This window comes from Oncorhynchus nerka, linkage group LG13, assembly GCF_034236695.1.
Source record: "Oncorhynchus nerka isolate Pitt River linkage group LG13, Oner_Uvic_2.0, whole genome shotgun sequence".
NCBI lineage: Eukaryota > Metazoa > Chordata > Actinopteri > Salmoniformes > Salmonidae > Oncorhynchus > Oncorhynchus nerka.
In genome coordinates, this window is record NC_088408.1 from 27,091,618 (window position 1) to 27,112,433 (window position 20,816).

General features: G+C 49.9%; 1 protein-coding gene across 6 annotated transcripts in view; it reads right to left on the reverse strand.

Annotated features, from left to right (window-relative positions):
- Positions 1-20,816, reverse strand: part of utrn (utrophin) — a 407,872-nt gene that overhangs the window by 106,875 nt on the left and 280,181 nt on the right. For all 6 annotated transcript variants that reach the window (XM_065026301.1, XM_065026305.1, XM_065026302.1 and 3 more), the window contains 4 exons: positions 8,964-9,093; positions 7,609-7,877; positions 5,833-5,979; positions 3,802-3,880 (listed from right to left, as the gene is read on the reverse strand). In XM_065026301.1, the coding sequence (XP_064882373.1) occupies positions 3,802-3,880; positions 5,833-5,979; positions 7,609-7,877; positions 8,964-9,093 (625 nt within the window). The remainder of the gene's footprint in view (positions 1-3,801; positions 3,881-5,832; positions 5,980-7,608; positions 7,878-8,963; positions 9,094-20,816) is intronic.

A 20,816-nucleotide genomic window follows, 5' to 3' on the forward strand; every position in this document is an offset into this window, starting at 1 on the left:
AGATAGAGGGATATAGATGGAGGGATAGATAGAGGGATAGATAGAGGGATATAGATGGAGGGATAGATAGAGGGATAGATAGAGGGATATAGATAGAGGGATAGATGGAGGGATAGATGGAGGGATAGATAGAGGGATAGATAGAGGGATAGATGGAGGGATAGATAGAGGGATAGATAGAGGGATATAGATGGAGGGAGGGATAGAAGGAGGGATGGATGGAGGGATAGATAGAGGGATAGATAGAGGGATATAGATGGAGGGATAGATAGAGGGATATAGATGGAGGGATAGATAGAGGGATATAGATGGAGGGATAGATAGAGGGATAGATAGAGGGATAGATAGAGGGATAGATAGAGGGATATAGATGGAGGGATATAGATGGAGGGATAGATAGAGGGATATAGATGGAGGGATAGATGGAGGGATAGATAGAGGGATAGATGGAGGGATGGATGGAGGGATAGATAGAGGGATAGATAGAGGGATAGATGGAGGGATATAGAGGGATAGAAGGAGGGATGGATGGAGGGATAGATAGAGGGATAGATGGAGGGATAGATGGAGGGATAGATAGAGGGATAGATAGAGGGATATAGATGGAGGGAGGGATAGAAGGAGGGATGGATGGAGGGATAGATAGAGGGATATAGATGGAGGGATGGATGGCGGGATAATTGGAGGGATGTAGGGATACAGTGCCTTGCAAAAGTATTCATTCCCCTTGGCATTTTTCCTATTTTGTTGCATTACAACCTGTAATTGAAATGGATTTTTATTTGGATTTCATGTAATGGACATGCACAAAATATTCCAAAATGTAAAACTGAAAAGTGTTGCGTGCATATGTATTCACCCCCTTTGCTATGAAGCCCTTAAATAAGTGCAACCAATTACCTTCAGAAGTCACATAATTAGTTAAATAAAGTCCACCTGTGTGCAATCTAAGTGTCACATGATCTGTCACATGATCTCAATATATATATAATCACCTGATCTGAAAGGCCCCAGAGTCTGCAGCACTACTAAGCAAGGGACACCACCAAGCAAGCAGCACCATGAAGACCAAGGAGCTCTCCAAACAGGTCAGGGACAAAGTTGTGAAGAAGTACAGATCACGGTTGGGTTATATAAAAATATCAGAAACTTTGAACAACCCACGGAGCACCATTAAATACATTATTAAAAAATTGAAAGAATATGGAACCACAACAATCCTGCCAAGAGAGGGCCGCCCACCAAATCTCAGACCAGGCAAGGAGGGCATTAATCAGAGAGGCGACAAAGAGACTAAAGATAACCCTGAAGGAGCCGCAAAGCTCCACAGTGGAGATTGGAGTATCTGTCCATAGGACCACTAAGCCGTACACTCCACAGAGCTGGGCTTTACGGAAGAGTGGCCAGAAAAAAAGCAATTGCTTAAAGAAAAAAAATAAGCAAACACGTTTAGTGTTCGCCAAATGGCATGTGGGAGACTCCCCAAACATATGGAAGAGGGTACTCTGGTCAGACGAGACTAAAATGTTGCTTTTTGGCCATCAAGGAATACACTATGCCTGGCGCAAACCCAACACCTCCCATCACCCCATCCCCACAGTGAAGTGTGGTGGTGGCTGTTTTTCATCGGCAGGGACTGGGTGGGAAACTGGTCAGAATTGAAGTAATGATGGATGGTGCTAAATACAGGGAAATTCTTGAGGGAAACCTGTTTCAATCTTCCAGAGATTTGAGACTGAGACCGAGGTTCACCTTCCAGCAGGACAATGACCCTAAGCATACTGCTAAAGCAACACTTGAGTGGTTTAAGGGGAAACATTTAAATGTCTTGGCATGGCCTAGTCAAAGCCCAGACCTCAATCCAATTGAGAATCTGTGGTATGACTTAGATTGCTGTACACCAGCGGAACCCATCCAACTTGAAGGAGCTGGAGCAGTTTCGTCTTGAAGAATGGAAAAATCCCAGTGGCTAGATGTGCCACGCTTATAGAGACATACCCCAAGAGACTCGCAGGTGTAATTGCTACAAAAGGTGGCTCTACAAAGTATTGACTTTGGGGGGGGTGAATAGTTATGCACACTCAATTTTTAGTTTTTTTTGTCTTATTTCTTGTTTGTCTCACAACAAAAAATATTTTGTATCTTCAAAGTGGTAGGCATGTTGTGTAAATCAAATGATTACAACCCACCCGCAAAAATCTATTTTAATTCCAGGTTGTAAAACTACAAGGGGGTGAATACTTTCGCAAGCCACTGTATGTGGAGGGTGAATATATATGGATGGATGGGTGGACAGACAGACACTTTCTTGATCCCTTAGGGGAAACCTAGTTCTAATCTACCATTCCTTTTCATAGTATTTTAATATCTACTGTATGAGAGATGAAAGGAGCGCCAGAATGTCATCTTGTCAAAATGGCATCTTGTCTGGTACAGTAACTCAGCTGTCAGCACCACTCAAGTCTATGGACACGAAGTGGCTCAGTTTCCTCCCCATCCCATCCTGTTATCATACAGCGGACATTTTGGATCCATGTCAAAGCCAAATGGGGTAGATAAAAGAGGGGTTGCATATGAGATGGAGAGAGGAAGGGGACATAGTCATGAAAAACAATATTCCTGGGGTGTATACATTTTGTAAATGGGGATGGAAGGAGGGAGAGGTAGTCTGGCTTTCTCTGTCTGTTCCTAATGTTCTCACTCTCTGCCCTCTATCCCACCTCGTCTCTTCCCTCCCTCCCTCCCCCCTCCCTCCCTCATTCTCTTCCTGGTTAATGACCACTCTGGTCTGAGAGGAGAATAACTAGAGGAAGTCAGAGGAGAGTTGTAATTAAGCCTTGAATTATTCAAGAGTAAAGAACCTTGTGGCCTGCAAACAGCCTGCTTGACTCTGTGTGTATATGTCTGTGTGAGTGTGTCTGTGTGTGTCTGTCTGTGTGAGTGTGTCTGTGTGTGTCTGTCTGTGTGTGTGTGTGTGTGTGTGTGTCTGTGTGTCTGTGTGTGTGTCTGTCTGTGTGTGTCTGTCTGTGTGAGTGTGTCTGTGTGAGTGTGTCTGTGTGAGTGTGTCTGTCTGTGTGAGTGTGTCCGTGTGTGTGTGTCTGTGTGTGTCTGTCTGTGTGTGTGTGTGTCTGTGTGCGTGTGTCTGTGTGTGTCTGTCTGTGTGTGTGTGTCTGTGTCTGTGTGTGTCTGTCTGTGTGAGTCTATCTGTGTGTGTCTGTCTGTGTGTGTGTCTGTGTGAGTCTATCTGTGTGTGTCTGTCTGTGTGTGTGTGTCTGTGTGTGTCTGTCTGTGTGTGTGTCTGTGTGTGTCTGTCTGTGTGAGTGTGTCTGTGTGTGTGTCTGTCTGTGTGTGTGTGTGTGTGTCTGTCTGTGTCGGTCTGTGTGAGTGTGTCTGTCTGTGTGCGTGTGTGTGTGAGTGTGTCTGTGTGTGTGTGTCTGTCTGTGTGAGTGTGTCTGTCTGTGTGCGTGTCTGTGTGTGTGTCTGTGTGTGTGTGTATGTCTGTGTGAGTGTGTCTGTCTGTGTGTGTCTGTCTGTGTGTGTCTGTCTGTGTGCGTCTGTCTGTGTGCGTGTGTGTGTGTGTGTGTGTCTGTGTGTGTGTGTGTCTGTCTGTGTGAGTGTGTCTGTGTGTGTCTGTCTGTGTGCGTGTGTATAGGAGGCAGTGGATGATGGCTGACATCAAAACAACCCTGACAAAAATAACAACAGCAAAATTTACAGAAATTCCTCCCCCATCATGGATAGGCTACCGCCAAGACATTCGTAGGCTGTATTACATATCAAGGGCAGTCATTGGCTACTCACTGGAGAGGAAGTGCTGGGAGGACGGGCCAAAGTCTCTGTGGGCTTCCTGAAGGAGTTTCAGTCTCTCCTCAACGGCCACCTGCACACCAGAAAGAGGAGAGAGAGCGTTACACACACATCTGCACCCCGCCAGCTCTATATCGACCGGCCCAGCTGTGTGTGTGTGTTGCTGAGTGTCCTCACTGTGAGCAGTGACTCAGTCATCCTCCCTACAGGGAGGAAATAAGGCCGTCTCTACACAGGGAACCAGGAGACTTGGCTTTCACAGTTTCATCATACCCCAGTGAATCTCTATGGGGTGACTGGCAACTGGGTTCTGAGTCCTGCTGTGTGCCCTTCTGTTTGATCAGATCAAAGTGGCTTCCTATATCAGTGGTCATCATCGACTCATGCATGGTAATGCCAGGGGTGGGGGGTATGGAGAAGGATCTCTCTCTTTCTTTATTTGTCTCTTGTCTCTCTCTCACAAACACTGTCAAGCCCACTCATACATGCAGTACAAACCCAGATTGATTCAAGCACTACAGTGACAACTGAGCCTGAGGGGTGTTAGAGTAGGGTTCTGATCCCAGCCATCAGTAAGCTGGACCAGGACACAGATCATACAATGCTAAAGCACTGGAACCTTGAGCAAGGACACCAACACCATAGAGATGGGTTGGACTGACATATCTAAGGGAAATTTAGATCACACAAGAGGAGACGGACGCACACACACACACACAAAACTCTCTGTGAGTCAAAACCACCAGGGGTGAATCCTGCCCAGCCCCAAAAACACAGAGCGTGTCCCAAATCAGATTAAACCAAGTGATCAAAAGAGGGGCGGGGTGAATTTGATCTACAGTAACAGAAGGAAACAGTCCCAATACAGAAATAAGGCCCCTGTAGAGGCAGACAAGTGGAGGGCCACCTCTCCCCTTCCCTCACGGTGTGTCTGAGCTGCAGCGTGCTGACAGACAGAGAGAGAGGGAAGGAATAATGAGAGAAAGAACAAGAACAAACAGGTGAAAAGAGAGGGACAGAAATACATGATTACAAGACAGTAGGAGAGCTAGTATGACATTGAAGGACAATAAACATGTGTACAGACAAGCAGAGGGGAGAATAAGATGGCTCCTAAAAGGAGGGACATGTTAGTTGTGACACCTACACCCAAGTATGACAACTCCTAGAAGGGAGGAGGGTTGTAGCTGTGACACCTCTTCTCGTGGCACATAAAGGGGGGAAGGTGTTAGGCGTGACACGCATTGCCCACCTGTAAAGAGGGGAAGGTGTTAGGCGTGACACTCATTGCCCATCTGTAAAGGGGGGAAGGTGTTAGGCGTGACACTCATTGCCCACCTGTAAAGGGGGGAAGGTGTTAGGCGTGACACGCATTGCCCACCTGTAAAGGGGGGAAGGTGTTAGGCGTGACACGCATTGCCCACCTGTAAAGAGGGGAAGGTGTTAGGCGTGACACTCATTGCCCACCTGTAAAGGGGGGAAGGTGTTAGGCGTGACACTCATTGCCCACCTGTAAAGGGGGAAGGTGTTAGGCGTGACACGCATTGCCCACCTGTAAAGAGGGGAAGGTGTTAGGCGTGACACTCATTGCCCACCTGTAAAGAGGGGAGGGTGTTAGGCGTGACACTCATTGCCCACCTGTAAAGGGGGGAAGGTGTTAGGCGTGACACGCATTGCCCACCTGTAAAGGGGGGAAGGTGTTAGGCGTGACACGCATTGCCCACCTGTAAAGGGGGGAAGGTGTTAGGCGTGACACGCATTGCACACCTGTAAAGGGGGGAAGGTGTTAGGCGTGACACTCATTGCCCACCTGTAAAGAGGGGAAGGTGTTAGGCGTGACACGCATTGCACACCTGTAAAGGGGGGAAGGTGTTAGGCGTGACACTCATTGCCCACCTGTAAAGGGGGGAAGGTGTTAGGCGTGACACGCATTGCCCACCTGTAAAGGGGGGAAGGTGTTAGGCGTGACACTCATTGCCCACCTGTAAAGGTGGGAAGGTGTTAGGCGTGACACGCATTGCCCACCTGTAGTAGTTTCCAGCGCATGTTGAGGTTGTCCAGTTGTCTGGAGGAGATGGAGGACAGCTGGACATCCAGAGGAGCCAGCTCACCAGAAAGCTCGTTCACTTCACACACGTCCTGCCTCAGAGGGGACATCTCCTCCTTGAAGACCTGGGACACACACACAAACAAAATACTCGGATCAGACAGATGTACATTACATTATCAGTACAGCGTTTAGTCTTGATTGTGACAATGTCCTGATACTGTACATATTACAGTGCTGGGGTAATACCTGAGCCCATAGTGATGAGATGGTGACAGGTTATTCATGTCCTGATACTGTACATATTACAGTGCTGGGGTAATACCTGAGCCCATAGTGATGAGATGGTGACAGGTTATTCATGTCCTGATACTGTACATATTACAGTGCTGGGGTAATACCTGAGCCCATAGTGATGAGATGGTGACAGGTTATTCATGTCCTGATACTGTACATATTACAGTGCTGGGGTAATACCTGAGCCCATAGTGATGAGATGGTGACAGGTTATTCATGTCCTGATACTGTACATATTACAGTGCTGGGGTAATACCTGAGCCCATAGTGATGAGATGGTGACAGGTTATTCATGTCCTGATACTGTACATATTACAGTGCTGGGGTAATACCTGAGCCCATAGTGATGAGATGGTGACAGGTTATTCATGTCCTGATACTGTACATATTACAGTGCTGGGGTAATACCTGAGCCCATAGTGATGAGATGGTGACAGGTTATTCATGTCCTGATACTGTACATATTACAGTGCTGGGGTAATACCTGAGCCAATAGTGATGAGATGGTGACAGGTTATTCATGTCCTGATACTGTACATATTACAGTGCTGGGGTAATACCTGAGCCAATAGTGATGAGATGGTGACAGGTTATTCATGTCCTGATACTGTACATATTACAGTGCTGGGGTAATACCTGAGCCCATAGTGATGAGATGGTGACAGGTTATTCATGTCCTGATACTGTACATATTACAGTGCTGGGGTAATACCTGAGCCCATAGTGATGAGATGGTGACAGGTTATTCATGTCCTGATACTGTACATATTACAGTGCTGGGGTAATACCTGAGCCCATAGTGATGAGATGGTGACAGGTTATTCATGTCCTGATACTGTACATATTACAGTGCTGGGGTAATACCTGAGCCCATAGTGATGAGATGGTGACAGGTTATTCATGTCCTGATACTGTACATATTACAGTGCTGGGGTAATACCTGAGCCCATAGTGATGAGATGGTGACAGGTTATTCATGTCCTGATACTGTACATATTACAGTGCTGGGGTAATACCTGAGCCAATAGTGATGAGATGGTGACAGGTTATTCATGTCCTGATACTGTACATATTACAGTGCTGGGGTAATACCTGAGCCCATAGTGATGAGATGGTGACAGGTTATTCATGTCCTGATACTGTACATATTACAGTGCTGGGGTAATACCTGAGCCCATAGTGATGAGATGGTGACAGGTTATTCATGTCCTGATACTGTACATATTACAGTGCTGGGGTAATACCTGAGCCCATAGTGATGAGATGGTGACAGGTTATTCATGTCCTGATACTGTACATATTACAGTGCTGGGGTAATACCTGAGCCAATAGTGATGAGATGGTTATTCATGTACTGTACTGTTGGCCCTAAATGTGTGGTAGTGAATGTAAAAACACCTTCCCTCTCTCTCACCCCCCATTAATAAACTAGTAACTCCCCAGACCTCCCCCCTCACCGTGGTCTTTGCTATGTGGTCCTGCAGTGAGTCTATGAGCAGGTCTCCTACAGGCTGCCAGACAGCCTTGGTCTCCTCTGCCCTGGCTAGCCGCAGGTCCAGCTGGTCCATGTTGCTCTGGAGCTCCTGTAGCCTCTCTAAGGCCCTCTCTACCTGGCTCTGCCATCCACCCACGTGGCCCTGCAGACGCTCCCACCGCTCCTGCACCTCCGCTGTCTGCTTCCTGATGGCCCTGGCCACACCCCGCGCCTTCTCCTCTGGAGTCATGTCTGGGAGGGGAGGAGAGAAAGGGGGAGTGAGGGAGAGGACAAAGACTGGAACATCGAGACATTAACTCTGAAGAGAAAAGAGCATGACTAAATGTTTATCTTGTCTGCAGAGCTGAAATCTCAATCTCAGACACCCTGATCTGAAGCATTCAGGCACACATTTTCTATTGTTTTTATTTTACATTTAAGACATTTAAGACCTAGGTCTCTTTTACAAATGCAGCTTGAATACAACATAATTATACACATTATACCCAAACTATATACAGCGGGTCGTTCTGTCTGTTTGTCGGTCTGCCAGACATAGATAGCCACACACCACAGACAGGACTGGCGTGGGAGCTGTCTGCTTTAATAATGAGAAGTTTGAAATGCAAACAAAAGCCAGGGAAACTCTGGGAGCATTTAATTGGGTCGGAGAAGGTCTTCTCAGCCACTGGGTTCAGACATGACTAGAGGAGACAGCGGTGTCCCTGTTATCACTGGTCTCAGACCATTTTTACTCTGTGAAGCCCCTTGTCCCTCCTGTGAAAGTCTCCGAGCTATCACAGGTTTTAGATCAGATATACCCTCTACAGCCACACACACATGACAGCATCTGAGGTCGTCTTAGTGTTGGCTTCAGATACGTTTCACCTTCTGATTTTATATCCACCAGAATGAAACCATCCTGCCCATCACAGCTCTCAGAGCAGCTCTTAACCACTGATTCGACAAGAGGCCTTCAATAACTACATCAAAGAAGACGGAAGTGCCAGATCTCTGCCTGCTCTCAACTCTGTCCACACCCTCCCAGACCGTCTCATGGGGTCCCTACATTATTGAACATCCAGACTCTGATAAAGAGGAAATGTGCAGATGTACAGTAGCAACGACTTCACTGTTTAAGCCACTGGGCCGATCGGCCTTTAGAGACAGAATTACTAATAAAATACGGTGCATATTTAGTGTTTGGGTGTATTCTAAGCCTCATATCACACACCACAAAATCATCAAGTGGACTGGGGAACTTCAGAGCTGCTTTTCAAGGAAGTGTGTGTGTCTGTGTATTTGTGTGTTCAGTCTAGGCAGTGACAGGAGACTCACCTGTTTTGGGCTGTAGGTTCTTGCGTGGTTCTCCCGGTCCCTCGATGGGCTGGTCAGCCAGGTACATGCGTGCCTGATCCAGAGTACTGACCACAACATGCTCACGGTCCTTCAGCTCTGACCGCAAGGCCTGGTGAGAAACACAAACAGGAACTGGTCAATACCTTGTATCTTTTGAACCTGAATGTCTTACTCCTAACTTGAGATCCACAACTCATAAATGAGTTATTTTATAACTGAAAGAAAACTTTGGATTCTGCCCGATTTGACCAAACAGCGTCGTAGACCTCAAGCAATAAATATGCTATTTTTATCAAAATAATAGCGACAGTCATTACAGTACCTATTTCTAAATGTTCAAGTGGCTCAGTCGGAGTATAAGTGCCTGTATTGGAATCAGAGTTGTCATCTCCCAGTACCATGAAGGCTGTGAACTGTATGTGAACTCTGTTGTCTCAGGGTTCATATTGCTTTGATAGCCTATCTGACCTACCATCTCCATATCAAAGTCAAACACTTTCACTTTAATCAACTCCACCTTTCATCCTAAAATCACATGTTTTACATTCAAAGGAACCAGGGTCTAGACGCACACAATCACACACGCACACATAATCACACACACACACACACACACACACACACACACACACACACACACACACATCTCATTCAGGTGATGGCAGCAATTTAGAACGTGCTCCCTGTCTGGCCTTGAAAGGGAGAATGATAGATTGAGAGAGGTAGGGAGAGAGGTAGGGAGAGAGTTAAGGAGAGAGGTAGGGAGAGAGTTAAGGAGAGAGGTAGGGAGAGAGGTAGGGAGAGAGGTAGGGAGAGAGTTAAGGAGAGAGGTAGGGAGAGAGGTAGGGAGAGAGGTAGGGAGAGAGTTAAGGAGAGAGGTAGGGAGAGAGTTAAGGAGAGAGGTAGGGAGAGAGTTAAGGAGAGAGGTAGGGAGAGAGGTAGGGAGAGAGTTAAGGAGAGAGGTAGGGAGAGAGGTAGGGAGAGAGGTAGGGAGAGAGTTAAGGAGAGAGGTAGGGAGAGAGTTAAGGAGAGAGGTAGGGAGAGAGGTAGGGAGAGAGGTAGGGAGAGAGTTAAGGAGAGAGGTAGGGAGAGAGTTAAGGAGAGAGGTAGGGAGAGAGGTAGGGAGAGAGTTAAGGAGAGAGGTAGGGAGAGAGTTAAGGAGAGAGGTAGGGAGAGAGTTAAGGAGAGAGGTAGGGAGAGAGGTAGGGAGAGAGTTAAGGAGAGAGGTAGGGAGAGAGGTAGGGAGAGAGGTAGGGAGAGAGGTGAGGAGAGAGGTGAGGAGAGAGGTAGGGAGAGAGGTAGGGAGAGGTAGGGAGAGAGTTAAGGAGAGAGGTAGGGAGAGAGTTAAGGAGAGAGGTAGGGAGAGAGGTAGGGAGAGAGTTAAGGAGAGAGGTAGGGAGAGAAGGAGAGAGGTAGGGAGAGAGTTAAGGAGAGAGGTAGGGAGAGAGTTAAGGAGAGAGGTAGGGAGAGAGTTAATGAGAGAGGTAAGGAGAGAGGTAGGGAGAGAGTTAAGGAGAGAGGTAGGGAGAGAGTTAAGGAGAGAGGTAGGGAGAGAGTTAAGGAGAGAGTTAAGGAGAGAGGTAGGGAGAGAGGTAAGGGAGAGTGTTAAGGAGAGAGTGAAGGAGAGAGTGAAGGAGAGAGTTAAGGAGAGAGTTAAGGAGAGAGTTAAGGAGAGATGTAGGGAGAGAGTTAAGGAGAGAGTTAAGGAGAGAGTTAAGGAGAGAGGTAGGGAGAGGAGTAGGGAGAGAGGTAGGGAGAGAGTTAAGGAGAGAGGTAGGGAGAAAGTTAAGGAGAGAGGTAGGGAGAGAGTTAAGGAGAGAGGTAGGGAGAGAGTTAAGGAGAGAGGTAGGGAGAGAGGTAGGGAGAGAGGTAGGGAGAGAGGTGAGGAGAGAGGTAGGGAGAGAGTTAGGGAGAGAGGTAGGGAGAGAGTTAAGGAGAGAGGTAGGGAGAGAGGTAGGGAGAGAGTTAAGGAGAGAGGTAGGGAGAGAGGTAGGGAGAGAGGTAGGGAGAGAGTTAAGGAGAGAGGTAAGTAGAGAGGTAAGGAGAGAGGTAGGGAGAGAGGAATGGAGAGAGGAAGGGAGAGAGGTAGGGAGAGAGCAGGAGCGAGAAAACGAAACAGAGCAGCGATCGAAGGCAGGAATGGTAGGTCAAATGAGATTTCCCAGAGGTCAAAGTGAAATGAACTGAGGCGTTCACTCAGAGCTGTTCACAACACAGACCTGCAGTCTTCATCAAAACACTCACTAATGCCACATCTAACATCTAACTAACACACACACACTCACTTCCTCTTCCTCCCTCTCACACACACACACACACACACACTCTGACTTGCTCTCTCCCTGCATTCTATTTCACTAACTCAACCTCACTCTCTCTACTATCCTCTTTTTTTCTGCCCCCACATCCTCCCTCCCTCACACACACACCCACAGACACAGGCACAGCCACACACACACACACACACACACACACACACACACACACACACACACACACACACACACACACACACACACGCACAATGACTCACTACAGGCCGGTTAGTCCAGTGGTGACTAGGGGTGAGTTTCTAAACAACCTCACTAACATTATTGCCAAAACATCCACTATGGGAGAGGAAGAGGAGGAAAGCTGGATGACATGTACCAGGGTAATTATTCTTGTTTTAATATATCCAGGACCCCAGGGGGACTCTGATGCCTATCGGACTGTGTGATTGCTTTGTGTGAGGACGATCTTCGAGGGAAACGCTATGAGGAACTTCATTAGATTGGGAGCCTTGCTTACAAAAAGGCTTGTGGTTATATCAGACAGGATGAGATGAGGAATATGAGGTAGCAGATTTTGCGAGGGTTCCATTTGTTACGCAACACCAGCCCAAATCTATTGAAGACTATATGACAGCATGTTGGTTTGAGTGGACTTTAGTAGTAGGATACAATTTGGACAGACATAAGGAAATACTTGCAGAAAAGGAAATGTTGACAGTTGATTAGATTTTAGGAAACTTCAAGTCATATATCACAGTTGAGAATATATATCATATTATTTTTCTTCAAAATTAAACACTTTTTGAGAGCTAGAAAGAGCGACTGTTACTTTTCTTATTCATCATAATTTGGAGACAAGACATGAAGGGAGAACAAGGACATTGAAAGGCAGAGGCGATGCACGTGCCTTTTGATCAAACGAAAAGGGGCAATGGACGGGTATTGGCAGAAGGTAAAAAAAATAACAGCGTCTTCTAGCATCTTCCAGTCGCCACGACGTCTCGTCCTCAAAAAGGAGAGTAAGCCAAGGCAGAGGCGCGTCACCATGGCAATGCTCGGCGTTACTCATGCCACGGTCACCCCTTCCAGCCAGTAACCCTCTGTCCCCTCGGTAACCCAAAAAAGTCTGACAGACAGCGCCAATAAAGAACAACTCAATCTTCCGGAGTAACTTCAGTTCAGAAAGTCACTGTAACACTGAAGGACCCTGAGGAAAAACACTCAGAGTAGAAATGAAAAAGCGCTGATGCATCCCCTTTCAAGAGGAAATAAAACAACGTTTCTCAGTTGCCAGGATGAGATAAGAGATTACCATCTATCTGAGGAGGAGAAGAGGGGAACATCAAATCATTTATTTATACAGAACATTTCAGACATGGAATGCAACTTCAACTCCAAATGTGCTTCACAGGAAAAAACTATGAAAAACTATGAAAATAAAAATATTCACTATACAACAAACATACAGTAAGAGGAAAAAAAACAACAACTAAAGAAAAACAATACAAACTGAAAAGAATCCTAAGGAAAAGCAAAGATAAAAATGTGTTTTTAAGATTTATTTTAAATATGTCCACAGTTTCTGCCTCCTTCAGGTTCCCTGGCAGGCTTTTCCAGAGGCTGGGGTCATAATAATTAAAGTCTGTCTCTCCATGCCCCTTGGTCCCCCTCAGGTTCTCTCTGGCAGGCTTTTCCAGAGGCTGGGGTCATAATAACTAAAGGCTGTCTCTCCATGCCTGTTGGTCCCCCTCAGGTTCTCTGGCAGGCTTTTCCAGAGGCTGGGGTCATAATAATTAAAGTCTGTCTCTCCATGCCCCTTGGTCCCCCTCAGGTTCTCTCTGGCAGGCTTTTCCAGAGGCTGGGGTCATAATAACTAAAGGCTGTCTCTCCATGCCTCTTGGTCCCCCTCAGGTTCTCTGGCAGGCTATTCCAGAGGCTGGGGTCATAATAACTAAAGGCTGTCTCTCCATGCCTCTTGGTCCCCCTCAGGTTCTCTGGCAGGCTATTCCAGAGGCTGGGGTCATAATAACTAAAGGCTGTCTCTCCATGCCTCTTGGTCCCCCTCAGGTTCTCTGGCAGGCTATTCCAGAGGCTGGGGTCATAATAACTAAAGGCTGTCTCTCCATGCCTCTTGGTCCCCCTCAGGTTCTCTGGCAGGCTATTCCAGAGGCTGGGGTCATAATAACTAAAGGCTGTCTCTCCATGCCTGTTGGTCCCCTCAGGTTCTCTGGCAGGCTATTCCAGAGGCTGGGGTCATAATAACTAAAGGCTGTCTCTCCATGCCTCTTGGTCCCCCTCAGGTTCTCTGGCAGGCTATTCCAGAGGCTGGGGTCATAATAACTAAAGGCTGTCTCTCCATGCCTCTTGGTCCCCCTCAGGTTCTCTGGCAGGCTATTCCAGAGGCTGGGGTCATAATAACTAAAGGCTGTCTCTCCATGCCTCTTGGTCCCCCTCAGGTTCTCTGGCAGGCTATTCCAGAGGCTGGGGTCATAATAACTAAAGGCTGTCTCTCCATGCCTCTTGGTCCCCTCAGGTTCTCTGGCAGGCTATTCCAGAGGCTGGGGTCATAATAACTAAAGGCTGTCTCTCCATGCCTCTTGGTCCCCCTCAGGTTCTCTGGCAGGCTATTCCAGAGGCTGGGGTCATAATAACTAAAGGCTGTCTCTCCATGCCTCTTGGTCCCCCTCAGGTTCTCTGGCAGGCTATTCCAGAGGCTGGGGTCATAATAACTAAAGGCTGTCTCTCCATGCCTCTTGGTCCCCCTCAGGTTCTCTGGCAGGCTATTCCAGAGGCTGGGGTCATAATAACTAAAGGCTGTCTCTCCATGCCTCTTGGTCCCCCTCAGGTTCTCTGGCAGGCTATTCCAGAGGCTGGGGTCATAATAACTAAAGGCTGTCTCTCCATTTCTCTTGGTCCCCCTCAGGTTCTCTGGCAGGCTATTCCAGAGGCTGGGGTCATAATAACTAAAGGCTGTCTCTCCATGCCTCTTGGTCCAAGGCTTTGGGGTAGTTAAAAGGTCAGTGCCAGAAGACCTGAGGGACCTACTTGGTACATAACTTAAAAGCATGTCTGACATGTGTTGTGCAATTTATAAGGTGCTTGTTTTAAAAAATACAAGTAATATGATTATTGTGACAGATGTTTGTGTATATAGCACATTTTATGTTTAGGTTTTTAATATATCCCAAACTGTTTCCTCATATTGGTTATTGGGTGCACAATCGTGGATTAATTTATAAACCAATAGAAGAATCTTAAAATGAATTGTAAAACTCACAGGCAGCCAATGCAGACTTCCACACCGGTGTAATGTGTGCTCTCCATCTGGTCTTAGTCAGTACCCGTGCTGCAGAATTCTGTATGTTTTGCAGTTGACCAATGGCTTTCTTGGGTAGACCAGACAGGAGAGCATTACAGTAGTCAAGCCTGCTTATAATAAAAGCATGGATGAGTCTCACTGTATCAGCCTGAGAGAGAAATAGCCGCATCTTGACCATGTTCCTCGGGTGGTAAAAAGCTATTTTGGTCACATTCCTAATATGTGATTTGAAATTGAGTTCAGAATCTAAAATAACACCTAGGTTTTTGTTCCTGGTATTGTATCTTTATTGCCTGTGAATTCAAATGTGCGACTCGATTCTCTCTCTGTGCTTTGGCTCCAACAATAAGTACCTCGGTCATGTCATGATTTAGCTGGAGGAGTTGAGGGCCATCCAAGTATTTAAATCACTAATACAGTCTAATAATTTATCAAGGGAGCTAAAATCCTCTGGTGACACAGAAATGTAAAAGTTGTGTATCGTCTGCGTAGCAGTGAAAATCAATACTGTTTCTGATAACTCTGCCAGGGGGTAACATATATAAACTGAAAAGTGCCGGACCCAAAACAGAACCTTGTGGACAAGATTCATGAACAAGATGCATGAAAGTCAGAGGTTGACACAGTCTTCCCTTTACCTCCCTCCTCTCTGATACAGGAGTTACAGTATTGGTATGACAGTGACCCAGAAGAGTGTTCCACTTCAACTAACAGAAGAATAAGTGGTGCTACAGTTTGTGACAAAACCTTCCAGTATGACATTTTTTACACATCAATGCACTAGAAACCTGGAGTGTATCTTGTAGCTGTGACTTTGGCTGTGTGTGTGTGTGTGTGTGTGTGCGCGTGTGTGTCGAGCAGCAAAGCAGACAGTCTTATTGGCCCCTGCCCTGTGCTGATGAGGAGATATGAGAGGAAGACAACATCACAACACAGCAGAGAGAAGGCTATTTCCAGTCTCTCCTCCCTTTCTCTTTTACTGTCGCTCTCTACTTCTCTACCTCTACCCCTCTTTAATCACTCTTTTTATATCAATCCCCCCCTTCCTCTCCTCTCCTCTCTCTCTCCCATCCCAAATCATTGTCTCCTTCCCTCTGTCCCTCTCTCTCCCATCCCAACTCCCCTGTCTCCTTCCCTCTGTCCCTCCCTCTCTCTCCCATCCCAACTCCCCTGTCTCCTTCCCTCTGTCCCTCCCTCTCTCTCCCATACCAACTCCCCTGTCTCCTTCGATCGGTCCCTCTCTCTCCCATACCAACTCCCCTGTCTCCTTCCCTCTGTCCCTCCCTCTCTCTCCCATCCCAACTCCCCTGTCTCCTTCGATCGGTCCCTCTCTCTCCCATCCCAACTCCCATCTCCTTCCCTCTGTCCCTCCCTCTCTCTCCCATACCAACTCCCCTGTCTCCTTCGATCGGTCCCTCTCTCTCTCCCATACCAACTCCCTGTCTCCTTCCCTCTGTCCCTCCCTCTCTCTCCCATCCCAACTCCCCTGTCTCCTTCGATCGGTCCCTCTCTCTCCCATCCCAACTCCCCTGTCTCCTTCCCTCTGTCCCTCCCTCTCTCTCCCATCCCAACTCCCCTGTCTCCTTCCCTCTGTCCCTCCCTCTCTCTCCCATACCAACTCCCCTGTCTCCTTCGATCGGTCCCTCTCTCTCCCATCCCAACTCCCCTGTCTCCTTCCCTCTGTCCCTCCTCTCTCTCCCATCCCAACTCCCCTGTCTCCTTCGATCGGTCCCTCTCTCTCCCATCCCAACTCCCCTGTCTCCTTCCCTCTGTCCCTCCCTCTCTCTCCCATACCAACTCCCCTGTCTCCTTCCCTCTGTCCCTCCCTCTCTCTCCCATCCCAACTCCCTGTCTCCTTCCCTCTGTCCCTCCCTCTCTCTCCCATACCAACTCCCCTGTCTCCTTGAACGGTCCCTCTCTCTCCCATCCCAACTCCCCTGTCTCCTTCCCTCTGTCCCTCCCTCTCTCTCCCATCCCAACTCCCTGTCTCCTTCCCTCTGTCCCTCCCTCTCTCTCCCATACCAACTCCCCTGTCTCCTTCGATCGGTCCCTCTCTCTCCCATCCCAACTCCCCTGTCTCCTTCCCTCTGTCCCTCCTCTCTCTCTCTCCCATACCAACTCCCTGTCTCCTTCCCTCTGTCCCTCCCTCTCTCTCCCATCCCAACTCCCCTGTCTCCTTCCCTCTGTCCCTCCCTCTCTCTCTCTCCCATCCCAACTCCCCTGTCTCCTTCCCTCTGTCCCTCCCTCTCTCTCCCATACCAACTCCCCTGTCTCCTTCGATCGGTCCCTCTCTCTCCCATCCCAACTCCCCTGTCTCCTTCCCTCTGTCCCTCCCTCTCTCTCCCATACCAACTCCCCTGTCTCCTTCGATCGGTCCCTCTCTCTCCCATACCAACTCCCCTGTCTCCTTCCCTCTGTCCCTCCCTCTCTCTCCCATACCAACTCCCCTGTCTCCTTCGATCGGTCCCTCTCTCTCCCATCCCAACTCCCCTGTCTCCTTCCCTCTGTCCCTCCCTCTCTCTCCCATACCAACTCCCTGTCTCCTTCGATCGGTCCCTCTCTCTCCCATCCCAACTCCCCTGTCTCCTTCCCTCTGTCCCTCCCTCTCTCTCCCATACCAACTCCCCTGTCTCCTTCGATCGGTCCCTCTCTCTCCCATCCCAACTCCCCTGTCTCCTTCCCTCTGTCCCTCCCCTCTCTCTCTCCCATACCAACTCCCTGTCTCCTTCCCTCTGTCCCTCCCTCTCTCTCCCATCCCAACTCCCTGTCTCCTTCCCTCTGTCCCTCCCTCTCTCTCCCATCCCAACTCCCCTGTCTCCTTCCCTCTGTCCCTCCTCTCTCTCCCATACCAACTCCCCTGTCTCCTTCGATCGGTCCCTCTCTCTCCCATCCCAACTCCCCTGTCTCCTTCCCTCTGTCCCTCCCTCTCTCTCTCTCCCATACCAACTCCCTGTCTCCTTCCCTCTGTCCCTCCTCTCTCTCCCATCCCAACTCCCCTGTCTCCTTCCCTCTGTCCCTCCCTCTCTCTCCCATCCCAACTCCCCTGTCTCCTTCCCTCTGTCCCTCCCTCTCTCTCCCATACCAACTCCCCCTGTCTCCTTCGATCGGTCCCTCTCTCTCCCATCCCAACTCCCCTGTCTCCTTCCCTCTGTCCCTCCCTCTCTCTCCCATACCAACTCCCCTGTCTCCTTCCCTCTGTCCCCCTCTCTCTCCCATACCAACTCCCCTGTCTCCTTCGATCGCTCCCTCTCTCTCCCATACCAACTCCCCTGTCTCCTTCCCTCTGTCCCTCCCTCTCTCTCCCATACCAACTCCCCTGTCTCCTTCGATCGGTCCATCTCTCTCCCATCCCAACTCCCCTGTCTCCTTCCCTCTGTCCCTCCCTCTCTCTCCCATACCAACTCCCCTGTCTCCTTCGATCGCTCCCTCTCTCTCCCATCCCAACTCCCCTGTCTCCTTCGATCGGTCCCTCTCTCTCTCTCCCATCCCAACTCCCCTGTCTCCTTCCCTCTGTCCCTCCCTTTCTCTCCCATCCCAACTCCCCTGTCTCCTTCGATCGGTCCCTCTCTCCCATCCCAACTCCCCTGTCTCCTTCCCTCTGTCCCTCCCTCTCTCTCCTATACCAACTCCCCTGTCTCCTTCGATCGGTCCCTCTCTCTCCCATCCCAACTCCCCTGTCTCCTTCCCTCTGTCCCTCCCTCTCTCTCCCATACCAACTCCCCTGTCTCCTTCGATCGGTCCCTCTCTCTCCCATCCCAACTCCCCTGTCTCCTTCCCTCTGTCCCTCCCTCTCTCTCTCTCCCATACCAACTCCCCTGTCTCCTTCCCTCTGTCCCTCCCTCTCTCTCCCATCCCAACTCCCCTGTCTCCTTCCCTCTGTCCCTCCCTCTCTCTCCCATCCCAACTCCCTGTCTCCTTCCCTCTGTCCCTCCCTCTCTCCCATCCCAACTCCCGTCTCCTTCCCTCTGTCCCTCTCTCTCCCATCCCAACTCATGTCTCCTTCCCTCTGTCCCTCTCTCTCCCATCCCAACTCCCCTGTCTCCTTCCCTCCCTCTCTCTCCCATCCCAACTCCCGTCTCCTTCCCTCTGTCCCTCTCTCCCATCCCAACTCCCCTGTCTCCTTCCCTCTCTCTCCCATCCCAACTCCCCTGTCTCCTTCCCTCTGTCCCTCTCTCTCCCATCCCAACTCCCCTGTCTCCTTCCCCGTCTCTCTCTCTCTCCCATCCCATCTCCTTCCATCGGTCCCTCTCTCTCCCATCCCAACTCCCATGTCTCCTTCCCTGTCTCTCTCTCCCATCTCATTCCCTATGTCCCTCTCTCTCCCATCCCAACTCCCCTGTCTCCTTCCCCGTCTCTCTCTCCCATCTCCTTCCATCTGTCCCTCTCTCTCCCATCCCAACTCCCATGTCTCCTTCCCTGTCTCTCTCTCCCATCTCATTCCCTCTGTCCCTCTCTCTCCCATCCCAACTCCCATGTCTCCTTCCCTGTCTCTCTCTCCCATCTCCTTCCCCGTCTCTCTCTCCCATCCCACCTCCCATCTCCTTCCCCGTCTCTCTCTCTCCCATCTCATTCCCCCTGTCCCTCTCTCCCATCCCAACTCCCCTGTGTCCTTCCCCGTCTCTCTCTCCCATCCCACCTCCCGTCTCCTTCCCTCTGTCCCTCTCACTCCCATCTCCTTCCCTGTCTCTCTCTCCCATCCCACCTCCCGTCTCCTTCCCTCTGTCCCTCTCACTCCCATCTCCTTCCCTGTCTCTCTCTCCCATCCCACCTCCCGTCTCCTTCCCTCTGTCCCTCTCACTCCCATCTCCTTCCCTGTCTCTCTCTCCCATCCCACCTCCCGTCTCCTTCCCCCTGTCCCTCTCACTCCCATCCCAACTCCCATCTCCTTCCCTGTCTCTCTCTCCCATCCCAACTCCCATCTCCTTCCCTGTCTCTCTCTCCCATTCCAACTCCCATCTCCTTCCCTGTCTCTCTCTCCCATTCCAACTCCCATCTCCTTCCCTGTCTCTCTCTCCCATTCCAACTCCCATCTCCTTCCCTGTCTCTCTCTCCCATTCCAACTCCCATCTCCTTCCCTGTCTCTCTCTCCCATACCAACTCCCCTGTCTCCTTCCCTCTGTCCCTCCCTCTCTCTCCCATACCAACTCCCCTGTATCCTTCCCTCTGTCCCTCCCTCTCTCTCCCATCCCAACTCCCCTGTCTCCTTCCCTCTGTCCCTCCCTCTCTCTCCCATACCAACTCCCCTGTCTCCTTCGATCGGTCCTCTCTCTCCCATCCCAACTCCCCTGTCTCCTTCCCTCTGTCCCTCCCTCTCTCTCCCATCCCAACTCCCCTGTCTCCTTCCCTCTGTCCCTCCCTCTCTCCCATACCAACTCCCTGTCTCCTTCGATCGGTCCCTCTCTCTCCCATCCCAACTCCCCTGTCTCCTTCCCTCTGTCCCTCCTCTCTCTCCCATACCAACTCCCCTGTCTCCTTCCCTCTGTCCCTCCCCTCTCTCTCCCATACCAACTCCCTGTCTCCTTCGATCGGTCCCTCTCTCTCCCATCCCAACTCCCCTGTCTCCTTCCCTCTGTCCCTCCCCCTCTCTCCCATACCAACTCCCCTGTCTCCTTCGATCGCTCCCTCTCTCTCCCATCCCAACTCCCCTGTCTCCTTCCCTCTGTCCCTCCCTCTCTCTCCCATACCAACTCCCCTGTCTCCTTCGATCGGTCCATCTCTCTCCCATCCCAACTCCCCTGTCTCCTTCCCTCTGTCCCTCCCTCTCTCTCCCATACCAACTCCCCTGTCTCCTTCCCTCTGTCCCTCCCTCTCTCTCCCATACCAACTCCCCTGTCTCCTTCGATCGGTCCCTCTCTCTCTCTCCCATCCCAACTCCCCTGTCTCCTTCCCTCTGTCCCTCCCTTTCTCTCCCATCCCAACTCCCCTGTCTCCTTCGATCGGTCCCTCTCTCTCCCATCCCAACTCCCCTGTCTCCTTCCCTCTGTCCCTCCCTCTCTCTCCCATACCAACTCCCCTGTCTCCTTCGATCGGTCCCTCCCTCTCTCTCCCATCCCAACTCCCCTGTCTCCTTCCCTCTGTCCCTCCCTCTCTCTCCCATACCAACTCCCCTGTCTCCTTCGATCGGTCCCTCTCTCTCCCATCCCAACTCCCCTGTCTCCTTCCCTCTGTCCCTCCCTCTCTCTCCCATACCAACTCCCCTGTCTCCTTCCCTCTGTCCCTCCCTCTCTCTCCCATCCCAAC